We start from the raw sequence: 14,199 nt of genomic DNA, 5'->3' as shown, positions 1-14,199 counted from the left end.
TCTGTGTGAGACTTTGTCTGTATAGCTTTGCTTTCACCATCTGTCCTAGGGTTCTATCTGTCCGTGTTTGTTATTTTTTTTACTTTTTAAATAATTTTTTTCTTAATAATAATTTTTTTATTTTAATAACTTTATTTTATTTTACCTTACTTTATGTTATTTTCTTTTATCCCCTTCCTCCCTCCCTTCCTTCCTTCCTTCCTCCCTCCCTCCCTTCTTTCCTTTTCTTCCTTTTCTTCCTTTCTTTCTACTTTTTCTCCCTTTTATTCTGAGCCGTGTGCATGAAAGGCTGTTGGTGCTGCAGCCTGGAGTCAATGCTGTGCCTCTGAGGTGGGAGAGCCAACTTCAGGACACTGATCCACAAGAGACCTCCCAGCTCCACGTAATATCGAACGGTGAAAATCTCCCAGAGATCTCCATCTCAACACCAACACCAAGCTTCACTCAACGACCAGCAAGCTACAGTGTTGGACACACTATGCCAAACAACTAGCAAGACAGGAACACAACCCCACCCATTAGCAGAGAGACTGTCTGAAATCATAATAAGTCCACAGACACCCCAAAACACACCACCAGACGTGGACCTGCTCACCAGAAAGACAAGATCCAGCCTCATCCACCAGAACACATGCACTAGTCCCCTCCACCAGGAAACCTACACAACCCACTGAACCAACTTTAGCCACTGGGGACAGACACCAAAAACAACGGGACTCCGAACCTGCAGCCTGCAAAAAGGAGACACCAAACACAGTAAGATAGGCAAAATGAGAAGATAGAAAAACACACAGCTGATGAAGGAGCAAGATAAAAACCCACCAGACCTAAATGAAGAGGAAATAGGCAGTCTACCTGAAAAAGAATTCAGAATAACGATAGTAAACATGATCCCAAATCTTGGAAACAGAATACAGAAAATGCAAGAAACATTTAAAAAGGACCTAGAAGAACTAAAGACGAAACAAGTAATGATGAACAACACAATAAAAGAAATTAGAAATTCTCTAGGGCTTCCCTGGTGGTGCAGTGGTTGAGAGTCCACCTGGCGATGCAGGGGATGTGGGTTTGTGTCCCGGTCTGGGAGGATCCCACAAGCCGTGGAACGGCTGGGCCTGTGAGCCATGGCCGCTGGAGCCTCCGGAGCCAGTGCTCTGCAGTGGGAAAAGCCACAGCAGTGAGAGGCCCGCATACCGCAAAAAAAACAAAACAAAACAAAAAGAAAACTCTAGAAGGGATCAATAGCAGAATAACTGAGGCAGAAGAACGGATAAGTGACCTGGATGATAAAGTAGTGGAAATAATTACTGCAGAGTAGATTAAAGAAAAGAGAAAAAAGGAACTGAGGACAGTCTCAGAGACCTCTGGGACAACATTAAATGCACCAACATTCGAATTATAGGGGTTCCAGAAGAAGAGAAAAAAAAGGGACTGAGAAAATATTTCAAGAGATTATAGTTGAAAACTTCCCTAATATGGGAAAGGAAATAGTTAATCAAGTCCAGGAAGCACATAGAGTCCCATACAGGATAAATCCAAGGAGAAACATGCCAAGACACATATTAATCAAACTGTCAAAGGTTATATACAAAGAAAACATATTAAAAGCAGCAAGGGAAAAACAACAAATAACACAAAAGGGAATCCCCATGAGGTTAACAGCTGATCTTTCAGCAGAAACTCTGCAAGCCAGAAGGGAGTGGCAGGACATATTTAAAGTGATGAAGGAGTAAAACCTACAACCAAGATTACTCTACAGAGCAAGGATCTCATTCAGATTTGATGGAGAAATAAAAACCTTTACAGACAAGCAAAAGCTGAGGGAGTTCAGCACCACCAAACCAGCTTTAAAACAAATGCTAAAGGATCTTCTCTAGGCAAGAAACACAAGAGAATGAAAAGACCTACAATAACAAACCCAAAACAATTAAGAAAATGAGAATAGGGATGTACATATTGATAATTACCTTAAATGTAAATGGATTAAATGCTCCCACCAAAAGACACAGACAGGCTGAATGGATACAAAAACAAGACCCATATATATGCTGTATACAAGAGACCCACTTCAGACCTAGAGACACATACAGACTGGAAGTGAGGGGATGGAAAAAGATATTCCATGCAAATTGAAACCAAAAGAATGCCAGAGTAGCAATTCACATATCAGACAAAATAGACTTTAAAATAAAGACTATTAGAAGAGACAAAGAAGGACACTACATAATACTCAAGGGATCGATCGAAGAAGATATAACAATTGTAAATATTTATGCACCCAACATAGGAGCACCTCAATACATGAGGCAAATACTAACAGCCATAAAAGGGGAAACTGGGGCTTCCCTGGTGGCGCAGTGGTTGAGAGTCTGCCTGCCGATGCCGGGGACACGGGTTCGTGCCCCGGTCCAGGAAGATCCCACATGCCGCGGAGCGGCTAGGCCCATGAGCCATGGCCGCTGAGCCTGCATGTCCAGAGCCTGTGCTCTGCAACAGGAGAAGCCACAACAGTGAGAGGCCCTCATACCGAAAAAAAAAAAAAAAAAATCTTCCAACCAACAGACGCCCAGGACCAGATGTCTTCACAGGCGAATTCTTTCAAACATTTAGAGAAGAGCTAACACCTATCCTTCTCAAACTCTTCCAAAATATAGCAGAGGGAGGAACACTCTCAAACTCATTCTACATGGCCACCATCACCCTGATACCAAAACCAGACAAGGATGTCACAAAGAAAGAAAACTAGAGGCCAATTTCTCTGATGAACATAGATGCAAAAATCCTCAACAAAATACTAGTAAACAGAATCCAACAGCACATTAAATGGATCATACACCATGATCAAGTGGGGTTTATTCCAGGAATGCAAGGATTCTTCAATATACGTAAATCAATCAATGTAAGATACCATGTTAACAAATTGCAGGAGAAAAACCATATGGTCTTCCTCAATAGAGGCAGAGAAAGCTTTCAACAAAATTCAACACCCATTTATGATAAAAACCCTCCAGAAAGTAGGCACAGCGGGAACTTTCCTCAACATAATAAAGGCCATATATCACAAACCCACAGCCAACATAGTCATCAATGGTGAGAAACTGAAAGCATTTCCACTAAGATCAGGAACAAGGCAAGGTTGCCCACTCTCACTACTCTTATTCAACGTAGTTTTGGAAGTTTTAGCCACAGCAAAAAGAGAAGAAAAGGAAATAAAAGGAATCCAAATCGGAAAAGAAGAAGTAAAGCTGTCACTGTTTGCAGATGACATGATACTATATATAGAGAATCCTAAAGATGCTACCAAAAAACTACTAGAGTTAATCAATGAATTCAGTAAAGTAGCAGGATACAAAATTAATGCACAGAAATCTCTTGCATTCCTATACACTAATGATGAAAAATCTGAAAGAGAAATCAAGAAAACACTCCCATTTACCATTGCAACAAATAGAATAAAATATCTAGGAATAAACCTATCTAAGGAGACAAAAGGCCTGTATGCAGAAAATTATAAGACACTGATGAAAGAAATTAAAGATTATACAAATAGATGCAGAGATATACTATGTTCTTGGATTGGAAGAATCAACATTGTGAAAATGACTCTACTACCCAAAGCAATCTACAGATTCAATGCAATCCCTATCAAACTACCACGGGCATTTTTCACAGAACTAGAACAAAAAATTTCACAACTTGTATGGAAACACAAAAGACCCCGAATAGCCAAAGCAATCTTGAGAATGAAAAAAGGAGCCAGAGGAATTCAGGCTCCCTGACTTCAGACTATACTACAAAGCTACAGTAATCAAGACAGTATGGTACAGGCACAAAAACAGAAAGATAGATCAGTGGAACAGGATAGAAAGCCCAGAGATAAACCCACGCATATATGGTCACCTTATCTTTGATAAAGGAGGCAGGAATGTCCAGTGGAGAAAGGACAGCCTCTTCATAAGTGGTGCTGGGAAAACTGGATAGGTACATGTAAAAGTATGAGATTAGATCAGTCCCTAACAACGTACACAAAAATAAGCTCAAAATGGATTAAAGACCTAAATGTAAGGCCAGAAACTATCAAACTCTTAGAGGAAAATATAGGTAGAACACTCTGTGACATAAATCACAGCAAGATCCTTTTTGACCCACCTCCTAGAGAAATGAAAATAAAAACAAAAAACAAATGGGACCTAATGAAACTTCAAAGCTTTTGCACAGCAAAGGAAACCATAAACAAGACCAAAAGACAACCCTCAGAATGGGAGAGAATATTTGCAAATGAAGCAACTGACAAAGGATTCATCTCCAAAATTTAGAAGCAGCTCATGCAGCTCAATAACAAAAAAACAAACAACCCAATCCAAAAATGGGCAGAAGACCTAAATAGACATTTCTCCAAAGAACATATACAGACTGCCAACAGACACATTAAAGAATGCTCAACACCATTAATCATTAGAGAAATGCAAATCAAAACTACAATGAGATATCATCTCACACCAGTCAGGATGGCCATCATCAAAAAATCTAGAAACAATAAATGCTGGAGAGGGTGTGGAGAAAAGGGAACCTTCTTGCACTGTTGGTGGGAATGTAAGTTGATACAGCCACTGTAGAGAACAGTATGGAGGTTCCTTAAAAAACTACAAATAGAACTACCATATGACCCAGCAATCCCACTACTGGGCATATACCCTGAGAAAACCATAATTCAAAAAGAGTCATGTACCAAAATGTTCATTGCAGCTCTATTTACAATAGCCCGGAGATGGAAACAACCTAAGTGTCCATCATCGGATGAATGGATACACAAGATGTGGCACATATATACAATGGAATATTACTCAGCCATAAAAAGAAATGAAATTGAGCTATTTGTAATGAGGTGGATGGACCTAGAGTCTGTCATACAGAATGAACTAAGTCAGAAAGACAAAGACAAATACTGTATGCTAACCCATATATATGGAATTAAAAAAAAAATGTCATGAAGAACCTAGAGGTAAGACAGGAATAAAGACACAGACCTACTAGAGAATGGACTTGAGGATATGGGGAGGGGGAAGGGTATTCTGTGGCAAAGTAAGAGAGAGCCATGGACATATATACACTACCAAACGTAAAACAGATAGCTAGTGGGAAGCAGCCGCATAGCACAGGTAGATCAGCTCAGTGCTTTGTGACCACCTAGAGGGGTGGGATAGAGAGGGTGGGAGGGTGGGAGACACAAGAGGGAAGAAATATGGGAACATATGTACATGTTTAACTGTTTCACTTTGTTATAAAGCAGAAACTAACACACCATTGTAAAGCAATTATACTCCAATAAAGATGTATTAAAAAAAGAATAATAAATCAGGCATTTTTTAAAATCACAAATTAATACTACCACGGCTAACACAGACTATACACAGAAACACTGCAAATCACAAATATAGCACCAAACCCAGACTAAATGTATCCCCAACTCAACGTTTTCTTAGTGTAATCCCAAAATGCCTGCAGCCACTACAAACCCACCCAAAAGAGAGCAAGTTAGAGTGGAAAGAAAAAGTAATCTAAATTAACAGCCAATTGACAAATAACACTAAATATTTTCTGGAAGAATGTACATAAAACATTATCCCAGAAAATTCTGAGAAAGTATAGTAAAGGACATAAATCCAACCATAGATTAAAATGTACTATGAAACTGTCATGATTTAAACAGTTTGGAGTTAATTTATGAGAAATTATTAAAACATACTGGAGTTAATTTATGAGAAATTACATTGAGGCAACTAGCTAATGCTTGGGAAGAAAAGAAAAAACCTTAATAGCCCCTAATTCCTTATATAATCAATATAAATAAATAAATAAAAATAAAGTAAATTAATGGCAAATTATTAAAATATCTTACTTTCAAATTGCATAAAAACTGTAACTATGAGAAGACACTACTAGGTTCCTTCCCCAGAGTTTGGTAAAGGCTTGGCTAGTGAGCAGTACTGAAATTTAAGCTTCATTAGCTTAACGGACAAAATCTGCATAATCCATCTGCTTTTCACTTTCCAACATTTTTTTGAAACCATCAGACTGCTATTACCTCCTCCCTATTCCTCATTCTTCTGGCATTATACTTGTTTTATGCCTGTACTGTTATTTTAGTGACGTTTCCAAAGGAGAAAGAAATAGACTCATCTTTACTTCATGTTTAACTACAACTCTTCATTTTATACTCAACCTTTTGGCATCAATTCCACTTAAATCAATAATATGTAGTTTATATCATTAAACTACTGACTTAATTTCATTACAGCTATTGCTTACATCTTGTTTTTTTAAAGTATAAAAGATATCCACAAATGTAAAAGCAGTTAAGGCCTAAGAAGATGAACAGAAAGAACAGAATAGCAGCTGGAAAAAGGTAACTTACTGATCTATACATAACATTTGGAGTAATCAAGTTTCCAAATTTATATTGTGACCCCTCTTGAACCAAAAGTAATTACAAGGTAAAAATAAAAAACATTTTCAACCATAAGCTTAGTGGGAAAACTGTACTTAGTTAAGGCAGTGTGCTCACTTAATCATACGCTAGATTTGATTAAACAAGTTCTGACATGTAAATTAACTCTTCTGGAGTTCAATACCTTTGACTTGAATTCCAAGCTTTTTGAGGGCCTCTTCAACAGACTGACTTTCTCGTTTTCTCATAAAGCCATTATCAATGTGCACAGCAATGACTTGCTCTTGGTTCAAAGCACGATTCAACAAAGCTGTACAAACTGTTGAGTCTACTCCACCACTGAGCAAAACCTACAGGGTGAAATGAAAAGTCAAACTGAGTAGAATAAGGAAAAAGAAGCTAAGTTATCAGCTTAAATCACTACCTAAAAACACTGTTTGGGGAATTCCCTGGCGGTCCAGTGGTAAGGACTCCATGCTTACTGCCAAGGACCCAGGTTCAATCCCTGGTCGGGGAACTAAAATTCCACAAGCTGTGCAGCACAGCCAAAAAAAGCAAAACAACAAAACAAAAACAAAAAACCACTGTCTGTACGAAAGGTATGTATGGTAACTGAAAGAACACACTGAAACAGTGCAACTCAAAAGCACATGATCACCCAGTCAAAATTTAAGGGCTATGCTGAGTAAGCCAACTCTGAGTTCTAATATCACTGACATAAATTTATAGACTTTCAAATATAAATTGCTTACCAAAACTTTTGATGTGCCGACTCTCTCTTTGATCTCTCGAATGCACTCAAGTTCTCTGTTCTGCACAGTGAAGGTCCCACTGCACCCAGCGATGTCGAAGAGGAAATTTTTCAGTATTACTTTCCCATTTTCTGTAAGGCCAACTTCAGGGTGGAACTGGGCTCCATATAATTTTTTAGATTCATTTGCTATACCTTTATAGGGAAAATAATCATAAATTAAAATTTTTTCCTATTGAACAGACTCAACCAGAACCCACAGTAATTCCTCACAATTTCTTCCTCCATAAACGTGGAAACTGATACAAATTAGTGGATTTTTAGCTATGGGGAAAAAAATACAAATAAAAACTACATTGCCATGGTACAGCTTTATAAAGGTCTTTCCTTATACAGCAATTAATGAACTACATGACCTTGAAATAAGTCCTACAGAGATAATTCACAGTACCCTCAGTTCTCTACCTAGGTTACTGCAATTGTCTTATCTATTTAATGCAGTGATAACTCGATTTTAGATCTCAGTCCCATATGCCTTCACATGCAATGTGCAGGTACCAATTTTCTATATTAGAAAATCCTCATACATTAAACCTATCAGAATATTCTAAGTGTTTCTTTCTTGGGTACTATTAACCAAATATAACTTCATTGACTTGATTAATGTGTTTCTGACACTTTATCATCTATAAAGCAGCAGATATTAGGCTAAATGTTTTCCATAGACATGTACTACTCCATATCTATGGCTCTGAGATATTATTCCAGGGTTTCAACATCTGACAATCAGTGTTATATACCACATAAACAAAATGAGGGATAAAAATAATATGGTCATCTCAATAGATACAGAAAAAGCAAAAGATAAAATTCAACATCATACATGATAAAAACTCTCAACAAACTGGTAGAGAAGGAACGTACCTCAACATAATAAAGGCCATATACAACAAGTCCACAATTAACATACTCAGTGGTGAAAAGCTTTTCCTCTAAGATCAGGAACAAAACAAGAATTCAACAAAGTATTGGACACCCTAGCCAGACCAGTCAGGCTAGAAGAAAGAGATAAAATCATCCAAATTGAAAACGAAGAAGTAAAACTGTCTCTATTTGCAGATGCCGCAACACTGTCTCTAGGAAACCCTACAGATTCTAACAAAATGCTGTTAGAACTAATAAATTATTTCAGCAAGCTTGCAGAAAAGAAAACCAACCTATAGAAATCAATTGTGTGTGTACTAACAACAAACTGTCAGCAGGAAAAATTAAGAAAACATTGCCATCAACAAAATCAAAAAGAATAAAACACTTAGGAATAAATTTAACCAAAAAGGTCAAAGATCTGTACACTGAACATTGTAAGACCTTGATGAAAGAAACTGAGGAAGGAACAAATAAAAAGATATTCCATGTTCATGGATTAGAATAATTACTACTATTAAAATGTCAATTCTCACCAAAGTAATCTACAGATTCAATTCAATCTCTATCAAAAGTGGCAAAGTATAAAAGTGGTGACCTAGGGACTGGGGGACGAGGGGAATAGGGAGAGGCTGGTTAAAGAGTACAAATTCTTGGGTTTAAGATGAATAAGGTCTGAGGATCTAATGTATAATATGGTGACTACAGCTGATAGCAAATTTCAGTGATCCAATACAGTGTTAAGAGAGTAGAAATTAAATGTTCTCACCAAAAAAAAGTAAATACAGTTGACCCTTGAACAATGCAAGGCTTAGGGTTACCTACCCTTTGTGCAGTCAAAAATCTGCATATAACTTTACAGTCAGCCCTCTGGATCTGCAATTCCACATCTACAGTTTCAACCAACCACACATCACATAGTACTGAAGGAAATATTTAGCAAAAAAAAATCCACGTATTAGTTGACCCACACAGTTCAAAACTGTGTTTTTCAAGGATCAACTGTATGTGAGCCGATGGATGGGTTAATTAACTCAGTGGGGAAAAATCCTTTCACAATGTATATCAAATCATCACATTGTACCCTTTAAATATTTTACAGTTTTGTCAAATATACCTCAATAAAGCTGGAAAACTTAAATTTTAAAAAAAGTTGGGAGAAAAAAACCCACCAACCTAAAATTCTGTGTCCTGAGAAACTACCCTTCAAAAATGCAAGAAAAATAAAAAACTTTCTCAAATGAACAAAACTTGAGGCCATTTGTTGCCAGGAGACTACCTTGCAAGAAATATTAAAAGAAGTTCTTTAGGAAGATTGGTTCAAGATGGTGGAGCAGGGCTTCCCTGGTGGCGCAGTGGTTGAGAGTCCGCCTGCCGATGCAGGGGATGTGGGTTCGTGCCCCCGTCCGGGAAGACCCCACATGCCGCGGAGCTGCTGGCCCCATGAGCCATGGCTGCTGAGCCTGCGCGTCCAGAGCCTGTGCTCTGCAACGGGAGAGGTCACAACAGTGAGAGGCCCATGTACCGCAAAAACAAAACAAAACAAAAAAAACACAAAACAAACAAACAAAAAAGATCCTGGAGCAGAAGGATGTGCACTCACTCCCTCTTGCAAGAGCACTGGAATCACAACTAACTGCTGAACAATAATTGACAGGAAGACACTGGAGCTCATCAAATAAGATACCCCACATCCAAAGAAAAAGGAGAAGCCACAATGAGATGGTAGGAGGGGCGCAATCACAATAAAATCAAATCCCATAACTGCAAGGTGGGTGACTCACAAACTGGAGAACAATTACACCACAGAAGTCCACCCACTGGAGTGAAGGTTCTGAGCCCCACCTCAGGCTTCCCAACCTGGGGGTATGGCAATGGGAGGAGGAATTCCTAGAGAATCAGACTTTGAAGGCTAGCGTGATTTGACTGCAGGACTTTGACAGGACTGGAAGAAACAAGAGACTACACTCTTGGAGGGCACACACTAAGTAGTGTGCACGTCGGGACCCAGGGGAAGGAGCAGTGACCCACAGGAGACTGAACCAGACCTACCTCCTAGTGTTGGAAGGTCTCCTGCAGAGGTGGGGGGTGGCTGTGGCTCACCACAGGCACAAGGACACTGACAACAGAAGCTCTGGGAAGTATTCCTTGGCTTGAGCCCTCCCAGAGTCTGCCATTAGCCCCACCAAAGAGCCACGTAGGCTCCAGTGCTCGGTCAACTCAGGCCAAAAAACCAACAGGGAGGGAACTAAGCCCCACTCATCAGCAGACAAGCAGATTACAGTTTTACTGAGCTATGCCCACCAGAGCAATACAGAGCTCTACCCACCACCAGTGCATCCCATCAGGAAGCTTGCACAAGACACTTAGACAGCCTCATCCACCAAAGGGCAGACAGCAGAAGCAAGAAGATCTACAATTCTGCAGCCTGTGGAAGGAAAACCACATTCACAGAAAGATAGATTGGATGAAAAGGCAAATGACTTTGTACCAGATGAAGGAACAACATAAAACCCCAGAAAAACAACTAAATGGAGACAGGCAACCTTCCAGAAGAGGAATTCAGAATAATGATAGTGAAGATGATCCAGGACCTCGGAAAATGAATGGAGGCAAAGATCGAGAAAATTCAAAAATGTTTAACTAAGACCTAGAAGAATTAAAGAACAAACACCTAGAAGAATTAAAGAACAAAGAAACAGATATGAACAATACAATAAATGAAATGAAAAATACATGAGAAGGAAACAACAGCAGAATAACTGAGGACGAAGAACGGATAAGTGACCTGGAAGACAGAATGGTGGAATTCACTGCCACAGAACAGAATAAAGGAAAAAGAATGAAAAGAAATGAAGACAGCCTAAGAGACCTCTGGAACAACATTAAACACAACAACATTTGCATTACAGGGGTCCCAGAAGGAGAACAGAGAGAGAAAGGACCCAAGAAAATATCTGAAGAGATTATACTTGAAAACTTCCCTAACATGGGAAAGGAAATAGCCATCCAAATCCAGGAAGAGCACAGAGTCCCAGGCAGGATAAACCCAAGGAGAAACAAGCCAACAAACATAATCAATTTGAGAAAAATTAAAGACAAAGAAAACTTATTGAAAGCAACAAGGGAAAAACAACAGAGAACATACAAGGGAACTCCCATAAGGTTCAGAGCTGATTTCTCAGCAGTAACTCTACAAGCCAGAAGGGAGTGGCAGGACATGTTTAAAGTGATGAAAGGGAAGAACCTACAATCAAGATTACTCTAGCCAGCAAGGATCTCATTCAGATTCGACAGAGAAATCAAAAGCTTTACAGACAAGCAAAAGCTAAGAGAATTCAGCACCACCAAACCAGCTCTACAACAAATGCTAAAAGAAGTTTCTCTAAGTGGGAAAAATAAGAGAAGAAAAGGACCTACAAAAACAAACCCAAAACAATTAAGAAAATGTTAATAGGAACATACATATCGATAATTACCTTAAATGTGAATGGATTAAATGCTCCAACCAAAAGACACAGGCTCGCTGAATGGATACAAGAGCAAGACCCATATATATACTGTCTACAAGAGACTCACATCAGACCTACAGACACATACAGACTGAAAGTGAGGAGATGGAAAAAGATATTCCATGCAAATGGAAATCAAAAGAAAGCAGGAGTAGCAATACTTGTATCACATAAAACAAACTTTAAAATAAAGAATGTTACAAGAGACAAGGAAGGATGATCAAGGGGGGATCAATCCAAGAAGAAAATATAACCATTATAAATCTATAGGCACCCAACATAGTAGCACCCCAATACGTAAGGTAACTGCTAACAGCTATAAAAGAAGAAATCCACAGTAACACAATAGTGGGGGACTTTAACAACTCACTTACACGAATAAACGTATCATCCAGACAGAAAATTAATAAGGAAACACAAACTTTAAATGACACAATAGACAAGATAGAGTTAATTGATATTTATAGGACATTCTATCCAAAAACAGCAGATTACACTTTCTTCTCATTTGCACATGGAACATTCTCCAGGATATTCATATCTTGGGTCACAAATTGAGCCTTGGTAAATTTAAGAAAATTGAAATCATATCAACATCTTTTCCAAGCACAATGCTATGAGAGTAGAAATGAATTACAGGGGAAAAAAACCCCATAATAAACACAAACATGTGGAGACTAAACAATAAGTTACTAAATAACCAAGAGATCACTTAAGAAATCAAAGAGGAAATACAAAAATACCTAGAGACAAGTGACAACGAAAACACAATGATCCAAAACCTATGGGATGCAGCAAAAGCAGTGCTAAGAGGGAAGTTTATAGCAATACAATCCTACCTCAAGAAACAAGAAAAATCTCAAATAAACAATCTAACCTTACACTTAAAGGAACTAGAGAAAGAAGAACAAACAAAACCCAAAGTTCGTAGAAGGAAAGAAATCATAAAGATCAGAGTATAAATAAATGAAATAGAAACAAAGAAAACAATAGCAAGATCAGTAAAACTAAAAGCTGGTTCTTTAAGAAGATAAACAAAGTTGATAAACCATTGGCCAGACTCATCAAGAAAAAGAGGGAGAGGACTCAAATCAATAAAATTAGAAATGAAAACGGAGAAGTTACAACAGTCACCGCAGAAATACAAAGCATCCTAAAATTCTACTACAAGCAATTCCATACCAATAAAATGGACAACCTGGAAGAAATGGATATAACCTTCCAAGACTGAACCAGGAAGAAATAGAAAATATGAACAGACCAATCACAAGTCATGAAATTGAAACTGTGATTAAAAATCTTCCAGCAAAGAAGAGTCCAGGTCCAGATGGCTTCACAGGTGAATCCTATCAAACATTTAGAGAAGAGCTAACACCTATCCTTCTCAAAGTCTTCCAAAAAATTGCGGAGGAAGGAACAATCCCAAACTCATTCTATGAGGCCACCATCACCCTAATACCAAAACCAGACAAAGATACTACAAAAAAAGAAAATTACAGACCAATATCAATGATGAATACTGATGCAAAAATCCTCAACAAAATACTAGCAAACAGAATCCAACAACACATTAAAAGGATAATACACCCATGATCAAGTGGGATTTATCCCAGGGATGCAAGGATTCTTCAATATATGCATATCAATCAATGTGATACACCATATTAACAAACTGAAGAATAAAAACCATATGATCATTTCAATAGATGCAGAAAAAGCTTTTGACAAAATTCAACACCCATATATGATAAAAACTATCCAGAAAGTGGGCATAGAGGGAACCTACCTCAACATAATAAAAGCCATATATGACAAACCCACAGCAAACATCATTTTCAATGGTGAAAAAATGAAAGCATTTCCTCTAAGATCAGGAACACGAGGATATCCACTCTCACCACTATTATTCGACATAGTTTTAGAAGTCCTAGCCGTGGCAATCAGAGAAGAAAAAGAAATAAAAGGAATACAAATTGGAAAAGAAGAAGTAAAACTGCCACTGTCTGCAAATAACAAACTATACATAGAGAATCCTAGAGATGACAGCAGAAAACTAGTAGAGCTAATGAATGAATCTGGTAAAGTTGCAGGATGCAAAATTAATACACAGAAATCTCTTGCATTCCTACAAACCAACAACAAAAGATCAGAAAGAGAAATTAAGGAAACAATCCCATTCACCACTGCAACAAATAGAATAAAATACCTAGGAATAACCCTGCCTAAGGAGTTAAAAGACCTGTACTCTGAAAACTGTAAGACACTGATGAAAGAAATCAAAGATGACACAAACACATGCAGAGATATACCATGTTCTTGGTATGGAAGAATCAATATTGTGAAAAGGACTGTACTACCCAAGGCAATCTACAGGTTCAATGCAATTCCTATTAAATTACCAGTGGCATTTTTTACAGAACTAGAACAATAGAACTTAAAATTCGGAGACACAAAAGACCCCAAATAGCCAAAGCAGTCTTGAGGGAAAAAAACGGAGCTGGAGAATCACAATCCCTGACTTCAGACTATACTACAAAGCTACAGTAATCAAGACAATATGGTAC

At 38.2% G+C, this 14,199-nt stretch overlaps 1 protein-coding gene across 2 annotated transcripts in view; it reads right to left on the bottom strand.

Annotated features, from left to right (window-relative positions):
• The window catches only part of GMPS (guanine monophosphate synthase), a 114,279-nt gene that overhangs the window by 29,977 nt on the left and 70,103 nt on the right, over window positions 1-14,199 (bottom strand). For both annotated transcript variants that reach the window (XM_060149875.1, XM_060149874.1), the window contains 2 exons: window positions 7,201-7,394; window positions 6,633-6,798 (listed from right to left, as the gene is read on the bottom strand). In XM_060149875.1, coding sequence (XP_060005858.1) covers window positions 6,633-6,798; window positions 7,201-7,394 — 360 coding nt within the window. The remainder of the gene's footprint in view (window positions 1-6,632; window positions 6,799-7,200; window positions 7,395-14,199) is intronic.

This window comes from Lagenorhynchus albirostris, chromosome 5, assembly GCF_949774975.1.
Source record: "Lagenorhynchus albirostris chromosome 5, mLagAlb1.1, whole genome shotgun sequence".
NCBI classification, from domain to species: domain Eukaryota; kingdom Metazoa; phylum Chordata; class Mammalia; order Artiodactyla; family Delphinidae; genus Lagenorhynchus; species Lagenorhynchus albirostris.
This window is presented reverse-complemented; position numbering and strand designations above follow the sequence as displayed.